The sequence below is a fragment of the Pelodiscus sinensis genome, chromosome 5 (assembly GCF_049634645.1).
Source record: "Pelodiscus sinensis isolate JC-2024 chromosome 5, ASM4963464v1, whole genome shotgun sequence".
Lineage (NCBI taxonomy): Eukaryota > Metazoa > Chordata > Testudines > Trionychidae > Pelodiscus > Pelodiscus sinensis.
The window spans coordinates 130,028,192-130,055,246 of record NC_134715.1 but is presented as its reverse complement, the minus strand read 5'-3'; the positions used below and the strand labels follow the sequence as shown (position 1 = coordinate 130,055,246).

The following is a 27,055-nucleotide window of genomic DNA, read 5'->3' as shown; positions in this document are numbered from 1 at the left end:
TCATGCAACAACATTCCCTGTGCTTCCAGAAGTTAAGGAACTGCTCTTCTCCTTTCTCTCCCACAGGGTCCCCAAACAGGAGGAGATGTTATGCAATGGGTCTTCCCAACTTCTGCCCCCATCCATGTGAAGGGAAAGTAAAACTGTACAACTGAAGAGCTAGCTGCTTCTGCTGGCCTTACTTTGAGAGAACTCAGCAGAATAACCTTCAAGGACTTTGGGGAAATTATGGGTAATGGTTTGGGGTTTGTTTTAATGACTGGAAATTATGACTGAACAATGGGCGTACTTTTTACCAGTTTATATGTGAACATGCTCAATTTTGCCCTGCTCTGACATAATATGGAGCATGGACCGAGATATAATAATTATTTTTGTACTTATGTGACTTGAGAGTGGCCTTGCATAGTTGTTTTGATTCACATTTTTTAACTAGCATTCGATAATTCCATCATTTTCTGTTAATGCAACATTTAGGAGAGCTGTTTCTCATGTAATTTCTTTCTTTAAGTACTATGCAGAAATCACATCAAACTCAGACTCCACTAATCAATCAAAAGAACAGCAGCAGAAAAAGTCTGCTAAATTGAAATGTGGTATGTTAGGCCAAGCCAAAGGGAATGCCCCAGAGGCTTATGTCCACATGATGGCACACTTTTTACTCTGCTGGTGTAGGGAGAGTCTCTTTCATGGTCCCTCTTCCTCAGCATCAGAAGAGAAAGACACGGACGTTTGTTAACTGATCTACAAGTAGTTAACATCTTTCATAAGACTGAGAAACTGAAAATCTCTATCCCATTAATAGAGTGAAGTCAGTATATCATTAAGGAAGAAAATCGAAACAGCTCCAGAAAGTTGCCTGCTTGCCTGGCTCAGTCCCTGCTCGCACAGGGTCAGGGACCAAACCCCACCGCAGCTCTGCAATTTAAAAGGCAGTAGGAGCAGGGGCAGGGGAGGAAGAGGGGCTGCCTTTTAAATTGCAGAGCCACAGCGGGGTTTGGTCCTGGTGCAAGCCAGGACTGAGCGGGGCTGCCTGCCCAGCCAGCAGCAGCCTCTGACCATCAGAGGTCCCAGCTCCTCGCTGGGACCCCCACAGACAGGAGCTGCTGTCCACAAAGCAGCCCTTGTCTGTGGGGCAACCCAACTTCCTGCTGGGACCTCTGCAACCAGGAGCTGCTGCCATAGCAGCCTCCCCTGCCCCCTTCCCTTGCTGCCTCTGACAGGGGCAGCAGGGCAAGACAGAGACTGTACTGGGGGGAACCGGCTTTTAAGACAGCTTCTGCCAGTACCAGCTGCTGTTCCCCCCTACCCCTACTGCCTCTGATATAGAGGCAGCAATGGGGGTGGGAGGGGAAGAGGAATGTGTGTAGTTCACTGGACTACTCTCTTACATCCCTAGTCTCTAATGGCTGCATTTAATTATCTAGCAAATGGTTATTTTAAAATGGATTTTTTTAAGTTATCTACTCAATTGTTATAATATGTAACCTTTCCTGATGTCATTCATAAGACTAGCACACACAGTTCAAGTTTGTAGTGGAAGACTTTAGCAGAATTGGAGCATAATTTGCAATTTCATATCCAACCATCTGTGAGTTATAAGGGGCCAAAAATATATTTTTCTAGATTATTAGTAGGCTTGGAATGTTTTGCTTTCTGTGCTCTTCTCCCTACCTTTATCAAAACATCAAATATCGGAAGAAACTAATGGTTTAGAAATTACCAAGAATTATCTCGTACCAACCTTAGATTTACAGTCTATTGATTATCCAAAGAGAACATATGTGCTGTCAAAATATACAATTACTGAGTAAAATTGTATAACTTGAATTTGACTGGGCAAACAGAGATTTTTCTTCTCTTTTTGGAGATGGAGTAAGTGTACCCATGGTCTTACTGCTCATTATTTTTATGCTGACCTTTTAAAGTAAGAAAACTTTAAACACTTGCTTCAGCCAAAAAGTTAAAATTGAGAATATTAACCCTGTTGCAGGGAATCAGGATGGATTTCAGGAGGAGAGATCTATCTTCTGCTGTATTTAATATCTAAGGGTTTATCTACACTGCAGTTAAAAACCCACAGCTGGCCTGTGCCAGCTGACTCAGGTTCATAGGACTGGGGCTAAGGGGTTGTTGAGCTGCAATGCAGACATTTGGGCTGTAGCTCTGCAATCTTCCCACTTTGCAGGGTCCTAGAGCCCAGGTTACAGCCTGCCTTCTCCCCCCGCCTCCTTAGCCCAAGCCAATTGACACAGGCCAGGTGTAGATTTTTAATTGCAGTGTAGACATATCCTACCATACTGCAATTTGCGTTCTGTATAGCACTTTCTCTTCAAATTTCAGTTATCTGAATATACATGTACTCTCTCTTGCTAAATCATTTCACCTATTTCTATTTAACAGTTTCTGGACTATGCATCTGCAACTAAATGCTGCCCTCTAGTGGCTACACAAAACCACCAATGTCTCCTTCGAAATAAAACCCATTCATTTGGCTTGGTTACTCCATCGGACTTCGAGACATTTGGAGTAATATCATCAGTAACAGTTCTCATACACCAAACTCTGACTCCACTAATCAATCAAAAGAACATTCATCAACTAACAGATACCTTGATATGATGCTTTATTTTCAGGAAACCCTGCTCCCAGACCTAAATTCAAATAATTAGAGACTAGTCTCAGAGACGTAGCGGTTAGTCTGTATCTGCATAAACAATGAGGAGTCCAGTGGCATCTTAAAGATGAACAGATTTATTTGGACATAAGCTTTCGAGGGTAAAGGGCACTTCATCAGATGCATCGGATCAAGTGGATTTTATCTATGAAAGCCGATGCCCAAATAAATCTGTTCATCTTTAAGGTGCCACAAGACTCCTCGCTGTTTTAACTATAGAATGCCGAAACACTTTACAAAATAAGATAACTTATTCTGAACCACATATCTCCTATCTTTAAATATTCAAAGTAGTATGAGCGTTGTGTATGAGCGTTGTTACTGATGATATAACTGCTGTTGCACCTGCCCTACCAGAATCCAGTTCATTTTTTTTAAATGTGTAGTACGCGAAGTTAAGTCTGTCTTTCCTGCTTCTGCAATCTCAAAAGAACACAAGAACATCCATAATGGATCAGACCAAAGGTCCATCTAGCCCAGTGTCCTGTCTTCTGACAATGGCCAATGCCAGATGCCCCAGAGGGAATGAACAGAACAAGGAATCATCAAGTGATCCCTCCCATCGGCCATTCCCAGCCTCCGACAGAAGCCAGGGACACCATTCCAACCCATCCTTGCTAATAGCCATTGAGGGACCTAACTTCTATTAATTTATCTAGTTCTTTCTTGAGCCCTGTTAGAATCCTGATCTTCATAACCTCCCCTAGCAACAAGTTCCACAGGCCAATCATGCACTGTGAGAAGAAAAACTTCATTTTGTTTGTTTTAAACCTGCTGCTTATTAATTTCATTCTGTGACTGCTACTTTTTATGTTATGGGAAAAAGTAAATAACTTTTCCTTATTCGCTCTTTCCGCACCAGTCATGATTTTAAACCCCTTCCCTTAGTTTCCTCTCTTCTAAGCTGAAAAGTCCAAGTCTTTTTAATCTCTTTCCGTTCAAACCCCTAATCATTTTTGTTGCTCTTTTCTGAACTTTTTCCAATGCCAATATATCTTTTTTGAGATGAGGCGACCACCTCTGTACGCAATATTCAAAAAGTTGGCATACCACAGATTTTACATAGAGGCAATAAGATATTCTCGGTCTTATTCTCTATGGGTACGTCTAAACTACATGCCTCCGTCAACGGAGGCATGTAGATTAGACAGATCGGCAGAGGGAAATGAAGCCGCGATTAAAATAATCGCGGCTTCATTTAAATTTAATGGCTGCCCCGCTCTGCCGATCAGCTGTTTGTCGGCAGATCGGGGCAGTCTGGACGCGCTGCGTCGACAAAGAAGCCTTTCTTTATCGGCGCAGGTAAACCTGGTTTCACGAGGCATACCTGTGCCGATCAAGAAAGGCTTCTTTGTCGACGCACCGCGTCCAGACTGCCCCGATCTGCCGACAAACAGCTGATCGGCAGAGCGGGGCAGCCATTTAAATTTAAATGAAGCCGCGATTATTTTAATCGCGGCTTCATTTCCCTCTGTCGATCTGTCTAATCTGCATGCCTCCGTCGACGGAGACATGTAGTCTAGACACACCCTATCTCTTTTTTAATAATTCCCAACATTCTGTTTACTTTTTTGACTGCCATTGCACATTGAGGGGATGTTTTCAGAGAACTATCCACAATAACGCCAAGATCTCTCTCTGGAGTAGTCATAGCTGAATTAGTCCTCATCATATTGTACGATTAGTTGTGATTACTTTTTCCATTGTGCATTACTTTACATTTGTCAACATTAAATTTCATTTGCTATTTTGCTGGCCAATCACTGTTCTTACAGCAGTGTTTATCACATACAAAGCATGTAAATTAATCCTTTAAAAGGCATTTTTGTCTTTGCATCTCCAGGAAAAAGTTTGGATGTGGGAACTTACCAATATCATATGCCATAAAGTCTGAAGAGAAGCACTTAGCGCCATGGCTCATCGAGGTGTCATTGTGTGTATTTCCTCCGAATACCAGCATGGTTCCGCTCATTATCACAGCGGTGTGCAAGTAGCGGAAAAATCTGCTGTCTTTAAGAATTGTCCTTCAGAAATGAAAACAGATGAAGATTTTTTTTTTAACTAACAACCACCAAACAAAGTGATTTCCAAACTTACTTTGGGAAGAGATTTGTAGTGGAAATCCATTTAATTATTTTTGTCGCATAATATGCAATGGCCTTTTTTTTCCCCTCCAGTTTGCTCCTTCCCACCTATAATTTGATTTCCTCTTCTCAACTGCCTCCCTGCTTCTTGGGCCACATTCATTCAGTGGCATTCCATTGAAATATCTTGTCCTGAACAAGGATGTAATATTACATCCATCTGCCACCTCCAGTCCTCACCAAAAAATGAGGTTTAGTGTATGCCCAGCAACAGCTGTAGACCCAAGACACTACCTGGGACAATTTCACGGATATCCTAGGTCAAATGACTCCAACTTCTGAACTAGTAATATAGATCTGCAGATTAATCCATGCAAAACTGGATGACGCATGCATGAGTAAATCACTCACAGCCTTAATTATATTAGCCACTGACCTTGCATCATATAAGCATGATTAACAGTACAGGCAGTCCCCGAGTTACGCGGATCTGACTGATGTTGGATCCGTACTTACGAACGGGGCTTTTCTCGCCCCAGAAGATGCGGGCGGCGGGACCGCCCAGACGCGCCGCGGTCCCACCGCCCGCATTCTCCGGGGCGAGAAAAGCTGCTCCGCATCTCCCTGGTCTGCTGCACCTCTCGGTCCTGCCGCCCGGGTCTCCATGGTCTGCTGGGGGTGGGGGGTGGGCGCAGCTAGTTCCGCCCCCCCCCTCCCCCCCCCCCCCAGCAGACCAGGCTTTTCTCGCGGACGAATGTGGTAGAGCAGCTGGGGCGCTGCCACTTGGTCCCGCAACGCCATTCCTCGGCGCTACTGGACCAACCCGGCAGCACCCCAGCTGCTCTGCCCCAGGCGTCCCTGATTCAGCCACTGCTGAAACTGACCAGCAGCTGACTACAGGAAGCCTTGGGCAGAGCAACTCTGCCTAGGGCTTCCTGTAGTCAGCCGCTGGTCAGTTTCAGCAGCGGCTGAATCTGGATGCCAGTTCCGACTTAAGTACAAATTCAACTTAAGTACAAACCTACAGTCCCTATCTTGTACGTAACCCGGGGACTGCCTGTACTGAGAACTAAACAGAGCACCTTTTACATAATTTCCCCCTTGTTTTGAGAGATTAAGGACGTGAAAGGTTTGGGACAGAATGCACAGCTGACTGAGTATCAGTTTCCTGGCTGTGCGGATTCATGCCACCAGAACCAAAAAGCTATAGCTGGGATGCTGATGGACATCAACAACTGTTCCAGGAGGGAGGTTGGAATACATAAGCCTGTTGTGCAAAGAGCCAAAGGCATTGGTGGGCGGGGATGGGGGTGGGGGGCGTGCAGAGGATGCGGCTTTAAGTACCATTCACCTTGAAGGGAAATGCTAAGAATAAATGGGCTGTCACAAGGCAGTCTGTCACAGCCGCACCACCTCTCCTGAGAAGGGAGGGAAGAGAAAGCCTAAAAACTTCTAATGTTAGTGGGGCAGAAAGGAGTGGGCTCACCCCTTAACTTCCCCCTCCCCAGCATCACAGAAAACAGTAGTATTTCACCTTAAGTTTAAGTAACCAGGAAACACTTAATCATTCTGCCAACAGCCAGTAGTCTAATACAGTACCTTCGGATGAGGTCACACGGTGAAAAGATACTCACCACATCTGTGTCTCAACTTCATATTTGTACAAGTCATCTGCTAGTCTGTATTTGTTGGCACTGAATGCTTTGTAACCTCCATGGATATAGATTGATTTGCTGTTCGGATCGTAAACACTGCTGTGACCATACCCTCCCTGCACCAATGCTCCACTTGTTCGTACAATATTCCATGTATTTGTTGCTAAGAAGAGAAAGAAATTTGTATGTGACAGAAGACATGTATCATCAGTGACAACAAGTCAATAGATTGAATGAGGAAACAGGCTCTCTCAAATCAAAACCATAAGCACCGCATATTCCATACCTACAGCGCCTCTTTCTTATTCTTTAGGAGGCAGCCTGAATTACTACTCAAAGAAAAAAAAAAGGGCGCACTCAGTGGGTAAGCAGGCTGCCAAGAGGTATTTTGTTGTGAGATTATTTTCATTAGACCAGAAGCATCTTCTCCAACAACCCTTAATTAAACTTCAAAGACAAACCAAGAGACTGAGAAATTAAAAGCATTAAAATTATATTCCACATTTCACAGCGACATCATGTCACCCGTAAAATGACTTCACTTCATAGAATACTGACTCATGAGGTCATCAAGTCCAGTCCCTCGATTTGTTATGGTATCCAGAAGTGCTCTTATTGAATATTCTACAAATAGGGCCCTACCAAATTCACAGCCATGAAAAACATGTCAGGGATCATGAAATGCAGCCTTCCCACCTGAAAACTGGTCTTGTGTGCTTTTACCCTATACCCGTGGTTCCTAATTTGTGGTCCACAGACCCCCATCACAGGGGGTCCGCAGAAAGTTTTTAAAAATAAGGATCAGGCCCACCACTGCTGCCCCCCATGCACTCCGAGTCGCGGTTTGCTTTTGATCTTGTTCCCCGGACGCTAAAGGGAGCGAGGAGAAAGGTGGAACCTGATTTGTGCATGAGAGGCATGCACAGCATGCAAGCACTTTCCCCACCTCCCTTAGATTCCGGAAAATGGGATCAAAAGCAAGCCATGGTGTGGCATACCCAGCTGCTGCCCCCTACCCTCCAGAAGTTCTGCCCTTGATCCCTACCCTCCTGAAATTCCACCCTTGAGAAGCTGGCAGCTTCAGAGTTCCTTTTGGCCATGAGAGCCCCCTTGTTCCATCAATGGGCAGGGGACAAAGGGGACAGGCGCTGAGGAAGCAGCGCGGGCAAACAGCAGCCAATGGGACCTGAGAAGATCCATGTAGCTCTTGGTGAATGTATGTGCATGTATGAAATACAATAAACAGACTATGAATCCAGTTACCCCCAATGAGGAAGATACTGGGTACTGAAAAGTAGCAACACAGACCCAAGAAAAAAGGCACCTCGCTGGCAAGAAAAGAATAGAATCGTTTTTAATTAATTTTAGAATGAGTATGACTCAATTAGTCACATGCCATATATAATGAAACCTGCCACAAAACAGATTTTGTAGCTTTCTAAACTTCAAGAAAAAACCATGGAGAGTTTGTCATCTTTTTCTGCAAGCATGGTGGGGAGACAGGACAGTTAATCAGCTATAATCGGACATAAACATGTCATTTTCATAGTGACACATTCCTCTCCAACTCTTCCCACAGCCCAGAAAGGGACTTTCCATAAGCCCTGCAAGAGTGTGGCATTCCTGGTATTTTAGTTACATTTCTACTTATTTTTGAATGCTTTCCATCCCAACTTCAAATTGTTTCATAATCTGTTAGATTTACTTCATAATTCATTGCGATTCTGTCACATGTTTTGGATTGCCTTCAGGGGAACATGCCTTTCTAGTCACTATTCAGATATGCCAGCAGTTTGTACACTAAATTGGAGTCAAGTTCTAAAAAAATATATAATATAGAAAAAAGGAGGAACCTGACCATGAATCAATTCAATACACTGATTCTGCATGGAGCTGGTGAGTGGATGCAAACTGAATGCTGAAATACAAGTGGAAAGACTGTACCTACCAAGGTTGTATTCCTGCATGTTGCTGACGTACCCATAGAGGGGGCAGTGCCCAAAGATGACAAGCATAACAATACTGCCATCTTCCAGAGTGATAATGTGTGCTGAGTGGCCAACAACTGCATATTGCTCCTTGGCTTTGGGGGTCACTTGCACCCACGACTCGTTGTGTATATGGAATACCCACAGCTGATTGGTCACATTCCCTGTTGAATCTATTTTTCCTCCATACATATAGATTTTGTTCTGTAAAACAGTTGGTTTTAATTTAAAAAATGGTCATTCACACACCACACATACAAAAGAAACCAAATGCTATGGTTTATTCTTCCCCTATAAATGTCCATCACATATTGTGCAATGTGTAGAAGGTTTATACTAATAATTCGCTGATATGAATGGAAAGTTAATGAAAATGTCTCTCATGCATTTACAGAAGATCCAACCATTTCACTGACATTAAATCAAAATTAAGAAAAATTATTTTTCCTTCTTAATAAAAGAATTTGAATCCTTCTCAACCTCACTCCGGAAAAGCACTAAGGTAAATGTACTTCTTTTTGTTAACTGTTAAGGTGTTATGGCAGAATTATCAATGCCAATGCAAATCTAAGGCAACACCTGGCCATCTACTCCTCTCTTATTGTAATCATGTTGTCTGATGCATAATGTATTTAGAGAGGGTGGAAAAAAGGAAAATTACCTATGCTATCCTCCCAACGCCAAGAAAATAATAACGGAAAGTATGTTATTGAACAAGTCTCTGACTGCTAAGCAAGTGAAGAGCCTCAAATTATTTAAGCAGAGAGGATCTAAGCAAGGATGGAGAAAATATGAAATTATGCTAATATACGAATGACACATCTAGTCGTTTGTACTCTGCATGTGTTTGTATTTAAAACATTTCAACACCTTGTATTATGCCACTAAATTTAACCGTCTGGTAGGACTACCTTAAGGTGAACTTTTTGGTTTTTTTCTGTTTTATCCCTTGGGTTGCCCTTGTCACTCAGCTAGGTAAGCAACATTCCTCTGAACAGATTATATACACAGAACTAAAACAACAGAAAGCAAGATTTCATGAGCAAGAATAAATATCTACCTCATGTAACGCCAATGAATGACCATATCTGATCTGCACCAAATTCACAGTGTTGTTCAGTGGAAGCCACTCCTCAGAAACAAGGTCATACCTGTACAACGAGAATTTGTGTAACTTGTATACAAAATTACCTGTCCTCAGGTTTGGACACCAAAAATATAATAATAAATAAAAAGCGTGTGGATACAGTTACAAATATTATATGAAACCTTTTATGGATACAAGTCCAAGTATAAGCAGCATACTTCAAAACAAACTTTTGTTTATTCACAACAGCCGCAGCATTGCTCTTCCCTTTGCAAAACCAACAGTGACAACATTCACAACGGAGCTATGCCGATTCATACCAACTGAGGATCTGCTCAAAGGTGTATTAAAAAAAGATTCTACCAAAACGCTGGATAAATTCCAACATTCCTATGGGAACACGTAAGTATTCGTAGCATAGTATTTTTTTTAAATTACATTTTCATCATTCAATCATAAAAACTCTCACTAAACTTAAGCTGGCACAGGAAATCAACAAGAGAAAGATCCCACCACAAAAGAAAATGCAGTGGCTTTTCAGCTAGGGAAGTAGCTACAATTGCCATGCTTATATTTATGTCAAGAAAAATTAGCTTTAAGGTGAATCTTTAATCAAGGCTCTATCAGCACGTGTTTAGTGGGGTGAAAACAATAAGAAAAGCTTAGAAAAAGTAGCTAGCGAAAAAGAAGACAGTATGGTGCAATGATACATGAATTTTCAAATGACCTTCAAGTATGGCTTAGAGAAACTGCTATTTATGAACCAAACACTAATCCAAATTCTCAATTTATGACTTGCACTGCAGCTGATGGAAACTACAGCTGCTCTCCGAGTTACGAACAAGTTACGGACCAACACTTGGTCCGTAACTCGAACTGTTCGTAACTCGGATTCCATTGAGTTACACGCGACCGCGCTGTTCGTAAGCGCGGGTCACGTTCGTAACTCAAGGACCACCTTTACGACTGCTCCAGGGGAGCTTTGGTCGTAAGTGCGAACGGTCAGGGAGCGGCTGTATATGTATGTGTTTTAGGGCAGAATTTGACCCTGTGCCCATACCTGAGAGTTTGGGTCAAAAGTGGTTTTTAAAACTTTCCACGGTGAATATTAGTGTGCACTTAATGGTCAGTGTATAAATGAATTAACAACACGGTTCAGAACAGTGGGTGTACTCATTGTACAGATGAGAACACGGAGTTTAAGGGACTTATTTCAACTCATATAGTGAGTCAGTTTTGAATTGGTCTGATGCCAAGAACAGATCCAGCAGAGACAAATCCCAGTCTGATGCCCTATCCATTGAGAGATGCTTCCTAAGCTCAACTCTGCATTTCAGTGGCCAAAGCTTCATTAAGCACTCACAACCTGAAGTCATGTAGGTTAAATAGCAGAAATGGTTTTATTAGAATGAGTTAATTCACATGGCCTCTCAGAGGATGTCGACTCAGCCTCACTGAAGATGAGTCAAGACAGAACTGGTAGGGCTTATGGACGAATATACAGAGAACAACAGACAGGGATGCAGGAAGGCTGGGGGGGGGGGGGAGGGGGTCAGCACTTACTGAATCTCACGACTCTACAAGGTTTTTTCAAAACTAGCATAGAGCTCTGTCATCAAACATTAGTAAACTCAAGGGCAAGGTGCAGGTCTGGGATGCAGGGTGACATTTTCTAAAATTTATTCTTGACAAGTAGTTGGAAAAACCAAAGTGATAGCAAGATATTGGGGTTTACTCACGCTAAAACCATATGGGAATCAGAATGATTGAACCTGTAGCCTCCAACAACCCACATGACATGGCCATTGACAACAGCTTTGTGAGACGCTCTGGGAAGCTTCGGACTAGAGTATTCCTCACGAGTCCAAAATGACTGATTAGCTGGTACGGGGATTGCACAGCCAGGACCTTTTAATGAGAAATAAGTTTATATGTGGAGAAACAGGGTTACAAACATACATGTAAGTGATCATTTATGGGTAAAATAAAGCTTTGGGGTAGGAAAGGAAGGGCACAGCTTGTAGCTGTGCTATACCGAGTTGCACTTTTATTGCAGATTTCACAACCTAAGCCCAAAACTTGGGTGGGAGCCCTCAAAAACACTAAGATTCCTAAAGCTAGGGATATAGTAAAGAGAAATCTTCCCTCTCCATCAATATTCAACCAAATATACATTTCACAATTCCTTCTCTTAACTAATTTGCAGTGTTGCTATGTGCTGTCAAACAGTTGAGGTGCTTAACCCTAGACAGGGCTAAATTTCACTATTATACACATTTACTTTTTAAAGTATTTTGGGATTTTTTTATGTGACTAATTTTAACATTTACAATATACAAAAATCAATCTAATATGAGAAACTGAATGTTTCAAGGGATGAACTAATACTTTTTTTTTTAAATTAAAATGGAGCATAGCACCACATTAGTGCGGCAGTACCTGAACAGAACTTGAAACAAACATTTCTGATCTATTTTTGAGACAAGTTAAATCCTACCTGAAGGCTCAATTTTGCTTTCACATACAGTTGTACTTCCTTGCATGTCTCCTAAGATCCACATGCACAAGCACAGTGGTAGATTATTTTTAAGAGATCCTTGCTAATGTATCAGAAAGCAGGCTGAAAGCTCTGGTGCATGCAGGTGTAAAAGGTACAAGTGGAAGGAGAGTGGGATTCAAAGGGCTGATGAGTGAAAACATCTGTCATGCATTATAATCTCTGCAGTTAACAATCCTGATTTAACAGCCAATGTCACACAGGGGAAAAGCATCCCTCTCGACAAAAAAACTCTCCTGTTTATAAAGGCACTTACCTTGCCAATTTGAATAGCACGAGCATCCTTTGGTCCCATTCGAGGTGCACTGACCTCTCTCAGGATATCCACAATCGTCTGTGCAATACGGAATATCACACGCCTCTCCTTTCCAGTGCTCAGAACATTCACATTGAACAGTGTTACTGCCATTACCGAGTTTGCATTCGCCTCGGCCAGAGCAATTATTGGGACACATGTCAAAACTGTAAACACAGGGAAAGCAATGTTTGTTAGCAGTTCAATCGACTACCAAGTTATGCCTCCTACTGAACGAAGAGCTGCTGAGCAACGTTAACCCAAGGGATAACTGTTAGTTCCATATTTCTATGCTGATGTAGGATTTGAAGTTATGGTTCTACACATGGGTTTGGCTTAGCTAATATTCAAATTAGAGATGTAAAAGATTAACTGGTTACCTAGTACACATCAGCCTTCCCAGCATGCTTACCCTGTAACCAGAGGCCAGGCCCAGTTGGAGCAGCACCCTGCACACAGCACACCCCATGGCCATGCTAGAGCAGCCCACTTAGGCTGGAGAAACCCCCTTCATCTGCCTGGAGCAACCCACAGCAAGACCCCAGCTGCTCTGCTCCTGCTCTCTACAGTTAACCAGTTACATGATTAGACTTATATTGTCTAACCAGTTAACTTTCTTAAAGTGTATTTGCATCCCTAGTTCAAGTAATAACCGTAAAGAGCGATTTCTATAACTGAGTTACAAACTAGCTGAACCTTGGAGCTCCCACAGAGTCGGCACTTATGGCCCTGTACCACATTAAACTAACTTCCCCAAGACTAAATGCAAAAGGGTTTAACTCTCCATTAAAGACCAGACTGAATTTCAAAACTTGACTTTGAATTCCAACTTCAGCAACAATACTCCGAGCTGGTTAGAATAAACCCAGATTTAAATACAGAAAATCCTTGCATCCTTTCTGGTAAGGACACATTAGAAGGCAGTCATCGTCCAAAGCACACAGAAAAAACAAAAATCAAAAGATTTTTTAAAAGAAAAATGTCTGAAAAGACAAAGCAGGTAGAATTGAGGGAAATTTTAAAATGCCATTTTATATAGCAACTTCAAGGTCAATTAGTCACAAGAAAACGTATTAATTGCATTGTTATGATTGAGTCTCTTCTCGCAGTCGAGGTATGAGAGTTAGATGGATTCACATCTCAGGCAGATATGGCCTCATGTTTTTATCATGGCCTCCTTTTTTCACTCATGCTTTTCCTGTTATTGTCTCAATGTAGTACTGGCAGCTGCCAGCAGATGGTAGAATGGTTTTTGGTATCAAAGTGACCAAGATATTCAAAATTAGTTGTCTAAATAAGGCTGCTGAATAAGTTTTGACATGATTTTTGAAAGTGCTGAATACCCTTGCTTCCTCCTACAATCCACAAGAACTTTTAAAAAAACAGACCACTTACTTAAGTGCTAAACTATGGATTAAATATGGATTAGGAACCCAGCTTTAAAAATCTTGTCCGGCAGGTTTAAGCCACAGGCTCTCTAGCCAAGTCAAAGAAAAGCTTAGGAAGACCCCAGATAGCTTGGCTGTAGCTACACCAGGTCTCCTAGTATACAGTACTCCATCCACTCCTTTCTGATGTTTTTCCTATTCAAACCACCCAACAGAGATAGTCAATTCATACAACAAAGGCATTTCACGGGTTGATCTGCTTTTTAACATCAAGGGGTGCTTAAACTATTTCTGAGAGCTCAGTGGCCAATAATTTGTAACTGAAATTTCTTTAACCAACATTAAAAGTTACCAAGAGCTAAAACACCTGCACAGGAACATCGATTCACACCCAAAGCACAACAAATCCCCATACACAACTACAGCAGACTTCCGATAATCTGGCACCTTTGGGACCCAGAGGGTACTGGATTATCGGCTATGCCGGAGTACCAGGAGGTACTCCGGCAGGGGGGCTGTGACGGCTTGGGGGTAGGAGGAGGGGTCAGGCAGGAAACGGCACAGCATGTGGCGAACCTGGTGCTGGTGAAGGGCGGTGCTGCAGGACCAACCGGGCAGCACCTGTAGCCAGACACAAAACCCCATCTTGTTTTTCCACGAGCCCCACCTTGTTTCCCCCCCGCCCCCAGAGAGCAAGAGAAAGGCAGTCAGCCTTTGATGCCCTGGGAACACAGGTTTGCTGCCTGTCCCTGACTCTACCATAAACAGAAACCAGACAGTAAATGGGCTAGCTGACCACCCGGGGCCTCCCGTCGCCCTGATGGCTAGTACCAGTAATTGACACGCCTGCACTGTCCCAGAGAGGAATCTTCGCCCATCACATACCAGAGGTGCCCATTGTCTGCATTTTCCCAGGTGTGAATTATGCTTTGCACCCTTCGTGGGAAACTTGGCATTCAAAGTCATTTTTCCTAATTGGCCACTTGAGCCCAGGAAGAAGCCTACATGACCCAAGGGGTATAAAAGAGGTTCAGCAGCCCACCCCATCTGAGCTCCAATCATCTATACCTGCTGGCAGGTATTGATTGTCTCCCGAGGTCTGTGGGACGCCCAACCTCGCCCTACTTCTTCCCGAGGGATTGAGAGAAAGACGCTGGCCACGCCAAGTCTGGAACGCAGGGGTGAGAATATATACCTGCTATGTGTCTATTTTGCATGCATTTAATAAGAGCTCAGAGAACCAAAGGGTTTCATGGTACCTGTAAGTAACTTATTAGTGTAATTTCTGTCCTGTCCTTTGTAGTGTCTGTGTTATCTGTAACACAGTAGTAGCATTTAACAGCTAAATTTACCCTGTAACAATAAAATAGTAACTGTTTAAGCTTTAACCTGACTCCTTCAGTTGCTGTAACAGAACCAAGCACAATTTAAAAGAACTTCAGCCGGTCATAAGGGACTCACTGCCCTGACCGTCGGCTGACAGAATTGGCGTAGTCGGCAGGATTGTGCTACTGGTTCACATACAGCAACATGAAGCCTGTCATGATAGACATGGATTTTAGTGGTATAGAGAAAGGGTTTGCCCAGGAAGGTTGGGGCAACCCAAAATGGGATAGAGAAAAGTTAGAAAAGGATTGGGGAAATCCTGAGGAGTTGTGGGTACAGTTCTGTAAGTATAGAACTGCCTGTAAGCTAAAGAATGGGACAAAGCCTGAGTCTGTGGAAAGGAGCCACTTTTCATTTAGCAAGGAAAACAGGATCAGGCCCAGACAAGCAGGCAGGTAACAGATAAGATTGAAAGCCTTGTGGTAGAACTGAGAAAAAGGCAGTAAGTACTGGAAATCTAAATCCTTAAACATACTTACAAGTGTAATATCTGAAACAAGGCCAGTTTTTATTTTAGAGATAAGAAAGTGTTTTAAGAAAAGAGAAAACACAGAGAATTTAAACTCTGCAGAGAATGGAGAGAATTGAGCAGTTGTGCAAATGCTAAAATGGTGTAGATAGAAAATTGTGGTTTCTTTACAGTCATTCTGAAGGAAAAATGGGCCCTTTTTCCAAAGGAATGTCTGTAAATAACCTAGGCAAATTTGACTCAAATCTGAACATTTGATTAGAGAGACTGCTAAAAGAACTCTAAAGGGAGGGGGTTCTATTGGAACTGAACTACCCCAATGAATAAAAAGGGAATGTAATTGTTGTATAGCTATGTAGAAATAGTGTAAGAAAGGTTCAGAGAGAATGTATGTGTATCTGTGTGTAGATATATATATATATATAGTGTAAATAATATGAAGTTTTCAAGGTCCAGTAATCTTGTTTGTTTGTAGGTTTAAAACAAATTGGTTTGGTAAGACCATTTTAGTCCAAGTTGTTTAATGAAGGTACAAAAAAAAACTGTAAGCATAAAGAAAGAGTTACACTCTATGCAAAGTTTAATGTGGCTAAGTAGTGTTATAAACAAAGATTGCACATTTTCCTGTAAACTATAGAATGAGTAAAAACTGCAAACAAACTAAAATGCTGTGAAAGCTCCAAGAGCCACAACAGGTTGTGATTTCCTTTGTGATGTAAATGCCCTAGCTGGCAGCACAAAGAAGCTTTGCAGGTAATAGAGATCAGAAAGTTCAAATTGTAGCCCTCCTAAAAAGGAAAGAAAAAGGAGGTACTGGTATTGCTATTTTAGTCCCAATAGGAGGTTGGGTATACTAGGAAAAGTTTAAATGTAAGCAGTCTTTTAAGAAGGCAGAGAGAAGACTGAGAAATTGGCATTTGTAAAAGATGTTATCCCTTTTTGAACAAGATTCGGGCATAGCCCTTGGTCTGATCAAGTGTTAATTGCTGTCCATACAATTTCAGACCTAAAAGACAAATTGACTAACTTACTTGTGTATATGTAAACCCTCAACTTCAAAGGAGAGGGAAACAGCTGCAGCTTTTGTCTTCTGTGGAAAACCTGTAAAGAGGTGTTCTTCAAAATTGGCTGATACCTCTGCTGCAGACATAGAGAGGTAGAAATGCATGTCCCTCAGTACCCAGACAGAGCTAGATTCCCTTAAGGATGGGTGCTGAGAGGTAAAGCAACTCAGATTTCTTTGTTTTTGTTTTCCTTACTTCAGGAATATGTTTAAGAAAAGGACAAGGAGGTATGAGGCTTAGTGAACAAGCTCACCCTCCTTACCAAATTAATAGTAGACAAACCTGTGTCATTGGGAAAAAGTCATTTAGCAGAAATAAGGAAAGTAGAGCAGACATTGAAAAGTTACTAGGAATGAGAAACATTTTCTTTGAAAGGACAAAGCAAGAGATTTGAGGGAATGTGAAGATAAAAGGTGGACTCCATGGGAGTATGGAAAGAATTAAGTGATGGTTGTAATATGTGAAGGAAAATCTTGTTTTAAAAATGACACCTTGTTTCTTTGCAGCCTCTTCCTTAAGCACTGTGCAAACGATCTATGCAAAGAAACAATCAAATGTAAACATTTTGTCTATGAACCCCTTTGTTAAATCTACAAAGGAAAATTAGGGATTCTACTAAAACTTAATTGGTTAACTGCATAAAGAATGAGCTCTATATTGTAACTCTATTTTGTGGATTTCAAATTAACTAGTTTTATTTTGTTTTGGATAACAAAAATTGCTTGCTTAAAATTGCAAACAGACAAGGCACAAATTAGTTAGTGCTTCTGTTGGGCATTCAATTCTTAAGGACATTTAACTTTCTAAAAACCAAATTATTAGTTTAAAAACTCAAGCTTTGAAACTTAACTGTCTCTTTCAAGGCTGAGTTGATAACACTTTTGGCTTGCTTTTAAATTCAACATTATATGTAAGTACAGGCTGCCTGGTTATTTCAAAGGAAAGTGGACAGGGAAGGCTGTTGCTGTTTCAGCAGACACATCCACTGCACCCCTGTTCACAAACATAGAAGGAACAGCTCAGCTTGCAGAGCTGGCAGCAATCAATTAGCTTGTGAGGCAGGGGCCAGTACCATCTACACTAACTCCTGTGCTATATGGGCTGGAGCTACCCAGTGGATAACTAACTGGGAAATAGGAAAGCCTGTTTGGAGATTGGAATATTGGAAATGGATATACCAGTATGCAACCCAAAATAAGTTAAGCATAGGTCATGTGGCAGCTCACCAAAAGAATAACACCCTGACTGCATAGCTAAATAACCTAGCAGATGCAGCAGTACAAATTTTTGCTGCCCAGGTGGATTGGGAACGCCTGTACATTTGGCTACATGAAACCTTAGGACACACAGAGAGCGATAAGCTGGTGTGGCAGGCACATGCCAGGGGGTGGCCTATCACCCACAAACAAGCCAGAAATCTGGTACAAGCTTGCACCCTATGTGCTGAACTCAGAAAACATCTAACAGAAAGGCAATGATTTGCCAGGCTAAGAGATGGAAAAATACTATGGGCAACCTGGCAAGTAAATTATATTGGTACACTACCCACCAGTAAGCAAGGGTGGAAGTATGTTTTAACTGGAGTAAAAATTGTTTCAAGAACTGGTTTTGCTTACCCAACCCGATGGACAACAGGGTTGTCTACGATCATGGGACTAAACCACTTAATAGCCCTTGTCCCAACACCCCAGTTTGGGAACACAAACCCATGTACTGCACTCCTATAAGGGAAAAGGAGTCTGGACCACTGCAGATGCTGGGCTAACACCAATAACCATCACTGAGGCTTGGATTGTATCCAAGACCGGCAAACCTTATGTTTTCTTACAGGAAACTGAGGCAATAGCCCTGAACAGTGCTCTAGTGGGATGGATCCCTCCCAGTGCTGGTGTGAATCCGGGAAACCACCATGAACTTTTTGTATATATATAACGCTTGCTGTTGTAGCGCTTGCAACCACTGTTGTTAGTTACAGACTACTGAAATAAGACATGGTACTCCAACTCGCCATGGTCTTCTTCCTCATCCCAACTGCTACTGCTGTACCAGAACACCTTACTTGACTCCTCTACTGGACTGGGAATCGAGTTTGTCCCTCTCAGCCCAAATGACTGGTGAAACAAAGTGACATCTTCCGATGGGGACCGGTATGGTTCGATGACAGCGACTACCGCAATCCTCTAAATAACTCTGGGGGGAGGTCAAGGGGTGAGGCAAGGGAAGTGGCAACAAACGGTATGGGATAAGACATGCTGTAACTAAAAATGTAAAGCCTCATGGCTAGATTGTCTAGCCCAACACCTAGGACTTTCGTTAACTCCCTTCCTTCACTCTATTGTAAATACTATATTAACCATTTTACTTGTTGTAATTGCTTGCTGCATGTTTCTATGTATTGTTAGGCATTTTGTGTACACTGCTACCTCCTCTGCACAAATCTGGTATATGGCGTTGGGAAGTGATCCTAATCAATCCCTTGATCCAAATTATCTGATCAGACCCTGCTGATAGGGCGATTTTAGCTTCCTCCAAGGAGGGCAAAGGGTGCTGGCATCACCGCCATCTTGCGTTCTGGGACATAGTGAGGCGTGTCAAGGGGGTGGAATGTAGCCAGACACAAAACCCCATCTTGTTTTTCCACGAACCCCATCTTGTTCCCCCCCCCAGAGAGCAAGAGAAAGGCAGTCAGCCTTTGATGCCCTGGGAACACAGGTTTGCTGCCTGTCCCTGACTCTACCATAAACAGAAACCAGACAGTAAATGGGCTAGCTGACGACCCGGGGCCTCCCGTCGCCCTGATGGCTAGTACCAGTAATTGACACGCCTGCACTGTCCCAGGAGAGGAATCTTCGCCCATCACATACCAGAGGTGCCCATTGTCTGCATTTTCCCAGGTGCAAATTATGCTTTGCACCCTTCGTGGGAAACTTGGCATTCAAAGCCATTTTTCCTAATTGGCCACTTGAGCCCAGGAAGAAGCCTAAATGACCCAAGGGGTATAAAAGAGGTTCAGCAGCCCACCCCATTTGAGCTCCAATCATCTATACCTGCTGGCAGGTATTGATTGTCTCCCGAGGTCTGTGGGACGCCCAACCTCGCCCTACTTCTTCCCGAGGGATTGAGAGAAAGACGCTGGCCACGCCAAGTCTGGAACGCAGGGGTGAGAATATATACCTGCTATGTGTATTTTGCATGCATTTAATAAGAGCTCAGAGAACCAAAAAGGTTTCATGGTACCTGTAAGTGACTTATTAGTGTAATTTCTGTCCTGTCCTTTGTAGTGGCTGTGTTATCTGTAACACAGCAATAGCATTTAACAACTAAGTTTACCCTGTAACAATAAATAGTAACTGTTTAAGCTTTAACCTGACTCCTTCAGTTGCTGTAACAGAACCAAGCACAATTTAAAAAGAACTTCAGCCGGTCATAAGGGACTCACTGCCCTGACCGTCGGCTGACAGCACCCCAGGAGCTCTGTCTTCCCTTCCCTAAATCCGCTGCTGGTCAGTTTCAGCAATGGACTTGGGGAAGCAGCGTGGAGCAGCTCCAATTGTCCGGCTGGCTGGAGCACTTCCGGGTTCCAGTTGGTGCTGGATTATCGGGAGTGCCGGACCACTGGATGCCAGACAATTGGAGTTTTATTGTACAATGAAATACAATTCAGAGACCGTTACTCCTGCGAGAAATTCAGTTACATTTCCTTTTCCTTCCAATTTCCAGACCAAAATTTATTCCTGACCAGTTTAGCCCCATTTATTCTTATGCCAACACGGTCTTTCAGTTTAAATAGTTTTTTTTGCCCTGGTGATACACCTCACCCCTCCACTTAATTTACAGGCCAGGTCTACACTATACGCAGAAGGTTGGCTTAAGGTACCCAGCTCCAGCTATGTAAATAACATAGCTGGAGTCGATGTTCCTTAAGCAGAGCATGGCACCATCTCCACATGGTCGACAGGAGAAATACTCTTTTCTAGACCTGCTCAATTGTATCCCAGAAGATTGATCAGCAGAAAACTGAAGTGGAGACATGGCCGGGAGAAAAATCATAGTCCCTCCCAGCCTTTGCTTTGCTAATCAAGTTGAGCTATTTTAGTCTTCTCTCATAAGACTGGTTCTCCATATCCCTGTTCATCCTACCTAATAGCCCTTCTCTGCACCTTTGAGCGTGGTGACTGGAATTCTACACAGCTGTCCAGGTGAGATCTTGCCAGAGTCTTGTATAATGGAAATATGTCCTTGTCCCTACTGGAAATATCTCTCCTGATCCACCCTAGAAGCATATTTGTCTTTACACTGCTCTTTCAACATGAAACATTTAAATTTCCTCAGAACATTTGGAAGAAGTACTACTTACTGGTAGGTGATGTTAAACCCTGTCAAATTATAGGCAGCATCGCTGAAGAAATGAAGCAGGACATAGCCAGAAGTGGTTACAACTTCTGGAACGGTTTCATTTCCATCTCTCTCAGGAACAATAAGACCACTGAAAAAGAAAGACAGTGTATGATGTTAAATATACAGTTATGAGAGCACAACTTTAGTGACTCCACTATAAATGTGTCTCAAATACATTTGAAAAAAAAAATCAATTCACGACACAAGCCAGATGCTTTCTTCATTGGTCACTTGAAATTATTACATATTTATAACAGTAACGAAAGACTTCCATATAGCAATATTACCAGAGTCCGTGTTTTGCTGAAGAAACTCCTTAAAAACATCTTGCAATAGGGGAAACAATAAAGCCTGTAACTTCTTAAACATTCCCCGAATTTCTCCGAAGCAATTAACTTAAGTCTCATATGACATTCTGATTTTTAAAATTTGCATTATACAGAGTTAACAGGACACACAATTAAATGGATTAACAACTAGTCTCTGACAATTCTCAATATGTGATTAATAATGGAATATAACAATGAATGAGCCACTTCTAGCAGCTTCAGCAAGGATCAATTCTGGGTCCAAAGCTATTTAACATGCTTATGGACTATCTAAATTATGGTGAAATCTTTGCTGATAAAGCTTGCAGATGACAAAGCATGGTAGAAAGGTAAAGAAAGACGACAGGTTACTATTACACAGGAATCTGAACCTCCTCTTTAAATTGTCAAAATCCAACACAATGTATTTTAATGTAGACTTATGCTGGGAACAAAGAATTCAGGATGGAAGTTAGTAACTCAGACTACGGGATTATTGCAAATTATCACCTCAACATGCGCTCTCAGTGCAATAGCTTCGGGGGGAGGGGGGGGAAGAGGTCAATAATGTGATCTTTAGATGTATTAAAAGGGGGAAATCAAGCAAAAGTAGGGACACAATTTTGCCTTTGTAGTCATAACACTGACAACATGACTACTGGAATGCTGTGACCAGCATCTGGTGTGTAAACACCAAAAAGAATGATCAACTCTTCAGTTAAAAGCATCAGAACGGCCATACTGGGTCAGACCAAAGGTCCATCCAGCCCAGCATCCTGTCTGCTGACAGTGGCCAATTCCAGGTGTCCCAGAGGGAGGAAACAACAAGTAAGCCTCACATGATCCCTCTCCTATGACCCATTTACAGAGGCTAGGGAGACCATTCCTACTCACCCCATTGATGGACCTAATCTCCACAATTCTGTCTAGCTCTTTTTTGAACCCTGTTCAAGTCCTAGTCTTCACCACATCCTCTGGATGTGTTTACGAACAGGGCCACAAAAACGATCCAGAAGGTGGAAAATAAGCCTTCTTATGAAACGTGTTAAGGAGCTTGACTTATTTTGCTTATCGAACAGAAGAGTGACAGAAGATAACATCGCTACATTGCATTGTACACATGGAAAAATATCTGATACCAGGGACTTTCATCCTTGCTGAGAAGGCATAAGATTCAATGGCTGGAAGCTGAAGTTCAACTTGAAAATAAGATTGTTTCCTAGCGGGGAGGGTAATTAAACATTCCAACAGTTTGTGTGGGAAAATCCTGGTCACCTGCCAGAAGAGGTGTTCTTGTCTGGTATTCATGTTCTTCCACAGTAGAACAGAAGTTTTGTGTTCTAAAATGGTTTGTCTATCAGAGTATTCCACTCCAGGCATGCGTGTGCTCATGGCACCTGAGACCAGAAATTTTTTCATTGCAAGTGTTCACTGATCCATTCATAAGAACATAAGAACGGCCATACTGGGTCAGACCAAAGGTCCATCTAGCCCAGTATCCTGTCTGCCGACAGTGGCCAGCACCAGGTGCCCCAGAGAGGATGGACCGAAGACAATGATCAAGCGATTTGTCTCCTGCCATCCCTCTCCAGCCTCTGACAAACAGAGGCCAAGGACACAGTTTTATCCCCTGGCTAATAGCCTTTTATGGACCTAACCTCCATGAATTTATCCAGCTTCTCTTTAAACTCTATTATAGTCCTAGCCTTCACAGCCTCCTCTGGCAAGGAGTTCCACAGGTTGACTACACGCTATGTGAAGAAGAACTTTCTTTTATTAGTTTTAAACCTGCTACCCATTAATTTCATTTTGGTGTCCTCTAGTTCTTCTATTTAGGGAACTAATAAATAACTTTTCTTTATCAGCCCTCTCCACACCACTCATGATTTTATAGACCTCTATCATATCCCCCCTCAGTTTCCTCTTTTCTAAACTGAAAAGTCCCAGTCGCTTTAACCTCTCCTCATATGGGACCCGTTCCAAACCCCTAATCATTTTAGTTGCCCTTTTCTGAACCCTTTCCAAGGCCAAAATATCTTTTTTGAGGTGAGGAGACCCCATCTGTACACAGTATTCCTATGCACATCACCTCCTTGTGCTCAATGATGGAGTGGGCTCTAACGAAAGCCTATGCCCAAATATATTTGTTAGTCTTCAAGGTGCCACAGGACTCCTCATTGTTCCATAACGGATGTTCTTCAAGATGTCTCGCTCATGTCCACTCCACGTTAGGTGTGTGCGCTCGCCACATGCACTAATGCCAGTATTTTTTCCCTCCACAATATCTGCAGGGGAGCTAATGAGGAGTAGGAGTTCATGGCCTACTGACTACAAACATAGCCGAGCATCGTGTCAGACCCGCTCAGTGAGGTCAAAGCTCTGGGCTCAGAGACTCATTTCACTGACATCACAGCCACCAGGAATGCAGCCTTCCAAGGCAACTGGGAAAGGGAGCAGAAACCCAGTGACTCAAAAAGCACGCCAGCGAGCCTGAAGAGGACCAGGTTGAATTCCCACCACTGGAGAGGGTCTCATACCTGTGGGTAGGACAGTTTGAGACTTGTCAGGAATCTGACCACCATATCATGAGAGGACACCATCTGCCCCTGAATCAGCTGGTGGAACAGAGAGATGGCCGCAAGGGGCACTCCGATGGAAAAATGCACCAAACGGTTGTTCCTGAGCTGCAACAAGTAGTCAAGGATGGGCTGAACCGGAGAGCGCACAGGATAGATACCACGCTCTGACAGTGTGAAAACCTCAGCCACTCAGCCAGATACATGAGCCTTGTGGATAGCTTCCTGCTTCCAGGAGAACCTGCTAGACATCCTCTGAACAGGTATACTCCTCCAGGCTCAATCAATGCTGAAAATGAAACATTTTCCTATGTTAAAAATGTACATTTTTACATTCCCTTTCAGAATATACTGTAAAATAAAACAAAATCATTGAAAGACTGGTTCACAAGGCTAGAGAAATCGGGTGCTCCCAGACTGAGTTTTTCAGCCAACAAAAGCAATATGGAGTGAAACTTTTACTAACCACTCTAGCTACAGTCACGTGTCCTAACTGCCTATAAAAACTCAGGCTCATGTAAAATACTTCCATATTAATTGCGCTATTACAGGATCACCTTCTCCAACAAGAAGTTGCAGTAGCTTATACCAGCCATGTTACAAGGACAACTTTGGCCATGGTAGTACAGCTCGGCTGTCCAAAGACACTATTTTGTTAGAGGCTGGCATGTAGCCTGTACTTTACAAAGATAGAAGAGTATGTGCTAACATGCTTCATTTCAGTCATATGCTACATAAATCTGCAACATCGTCTGATGTTTTGGCTAGACAATTTCCTTTCCAGTATGTTCTCACACATGATTTTGAAAGAAAGCCGGACAATTTTTTTTTATTCCAAATCCTGAACATTTTAAATGAATACTATCCAATTATTTCCATTTCTTAGTTCATTCATGCATAAGAGACACTTGTTCATTGTGAAATTTTAGAATGATGACGTAAAGATGAGCTCCCTTGAGATACTATCTTCTAATATGTCAGGGATGAAAAGTCTAATAAAAGTTGCTCTTTGTTGCTTGGCGAGTACCATTTTCCATTACTTAAAATGAAGACGGGGACAGCATGTCCTGCCATATGAAAATCGCTGTCTCGATTTAAGTCAGCCAATGCAAAAGAACTCATGGACCAGAGAGAGGGCATACCTTTTTCTCTGCCTCTCTGATCCACCATGAATCATTAATGTTAAAGCCTGCAGCTTGTTGTACGGATTAGAGACATGGGTGATAACGAAAGATGTGAAGAGAAGGATACTGGTGTTCAAGAGGAGTTGTTATAGAAAGATCCTGAGAATAGGATGGATGCAGAAGAATAAAACAGACATAATGTTAAGAAAACAACTTTAATAGCGGCAGAAAGGGGATAGATATTTGTCTTGTTCTAGAGACTACAGAGCTACATAGACTGTCTGATACAGAACTACATATCTGTCTTGTTCTAGAGGAAACTGTGTTCTGGATTTGTGGGGAAAGAGTTAGGATATACTGACCTAATCCTGCATTAAGTGCATTTAAGGTGGACACTTGTAGGCATGCAAAATCTCCCAGAAGTCAATGAGGCTACATGAAGGCATAGGAACCTGTTCAAATGGTTCCCTCTGCTCAATCATCACTTGAATATCTAGGTTATCGTGTCCTTCTATGTTAAGAACACAGTATCAATCTTAGTTAAGCAAATGTGTCGTAATGAATTCATGACACTTCAGATACATTGCTGTAAAGCCCATAATTCGTTATAGTATGTCAAGTGAAACCAATTGTTGCAAGGGACAAGTGTAAGAACAACAAACGCCTTGTTTTACGACCATAGTGGTGACTTACTAAAATATTTCCAGTGTGTTAAAGTAGTTACTTATGGACAGATGCTCAACATTAATCATCAGAGGAGTAGCCGTGTTAGTCTGAATCTGCAAAAGCAGCGAGGAGTCCTTTGGCACCTTATAGACTAACTGAAGTTTTGGAGCATAAGCTTTCGTGGGCAAAGACCCACTTCATCAGGAGTTAATCATGTTAACTCCTATGGCACCAAAACTTAATTTTCAGCATGTATCCTATTGCTATCAATTAAATAATCATCTTCTGCAGTCTCTCAGTTCAGAGTCCTCAGTTTTAAAACAAAACAAAACAGGGACATCACCTGCTCTCTAAACCTCTTCAGCTGTAAGAAGAGATTCACTGCATGCCAACTTTGAGAGCTTATCTTTATAAAATAAATGCTGTTAAAATATACCTTGTCTAACTCGAACAGCTTTTTTGTTAAAATTACAACTTTGGTTAATGGAGGTCATAGTTTTCATAAAATACACTTAAACTTCTGAAAGACATTTGACTAGATACTCCATGACATTTTCAATAATAATAATTAATATCATTATCATAATTAAGAAATGAACATGACAAAATCAACTTCACATGTTCTATGGATTAAAAACTCGCTAACTTAGCTCTAAAAATATAACTGTAAACAGGGAGTGAGCACCAAGTGCATGTGTTTCTAGCAAGGTTTCACATGGACTGGTTCTTGGCTCTATGCCAGTTATGGTTTTTATCAATCCTCTTCAAGAAACACAATCACCACTGATAAAGTTTAACGATGACCCACCTTGGAGGAGAAGGTAAATAATGAAGAGAGAGGGACACTACTCAGCTACATAGACTGATAAAGCAGAGCATAAGAAAATGAAGAAGGCTAATGGCATATTAGGGAGCATTGCCAGCAGATCTAGAGAAATGATTATTCCCCTTTATTCGGCACTAGTGCGGCCACATTTGGAGTACTGCGGACAATTCTGGGCTCCCCACTACAGAAAGGATGTGGATGCATTGGAGAGGGTCCAGTGGAGGGCAACAAAAATGACTAGGGGCTGGAGCACATGAGGAGAGTCTGAAGGATTTGGGCTTATTTAGTCTGCAGAAGGGAAGAGTGAGGGGGGATTTGATAGCAGCCTTCAACTCCTTGAAGGGCGGTTCCAAAGAGGCTGGAGAGAGGCTGTTCTCAGTGGTGGCAGATGGCAGAACAAGGAACAATGGTCTCAAGTTGCAGTGGGGGAGGTCTAGGTTGGATATTAGGAAAAACTATTTCACCAGGAGGGTGGTGAAGTACCGAAATGGGTTACCTATGGAGGTG

The 27,055-nt window shown here is 42.3% G+C and overlaps 1 protein-coding gene across 3 annotated transcripts in view; it reads right to left on the bottom strand.

The window, feature by feature from the left end:
* ATRN (attractin) overlaps window positions 1-27,055 on the bottom strand; it is a 222,481-nt gene that overhangs the window by 132,981 nt on the left and 62,445 nt on the right. For all 3 annotated transcript variants that reach the window (XM_075931018.1, XM_075931019.1, XM_025179538.2), the window contains exons 4-10: window positions 21,008-21,136; window positions 12,305-12,510; window positions 11,231-11,399; window positions 9,465-9,555; window positions 8,365-8,608; window positions 6,396-6,579; window positions 4,547-4,701 (exon numbers count right to left, since the gene is read on the bottom strand). In XM_075931018.1, coding sequence (XP_075787133.1) covers window positions 4,547-4,701; window positions 6,396-6,579; window positions 8,365-8,608; window positions 9,465-9,555; window positions 11,231-11,399; window positions 12,305-12,510; window positions 21,008-21,136 — 1,178 coding nt within the window. The remainder of the gene's footprint in view (window positions 1-4,546; window positions 4,702-6,395; window positions 6,580-8,364; window positions 8,609-9,464; window positions 9,556-11,230; window positions 11,400-12,304; window positions 12,511-21,007; window positions 21,137-27,055) is intronic.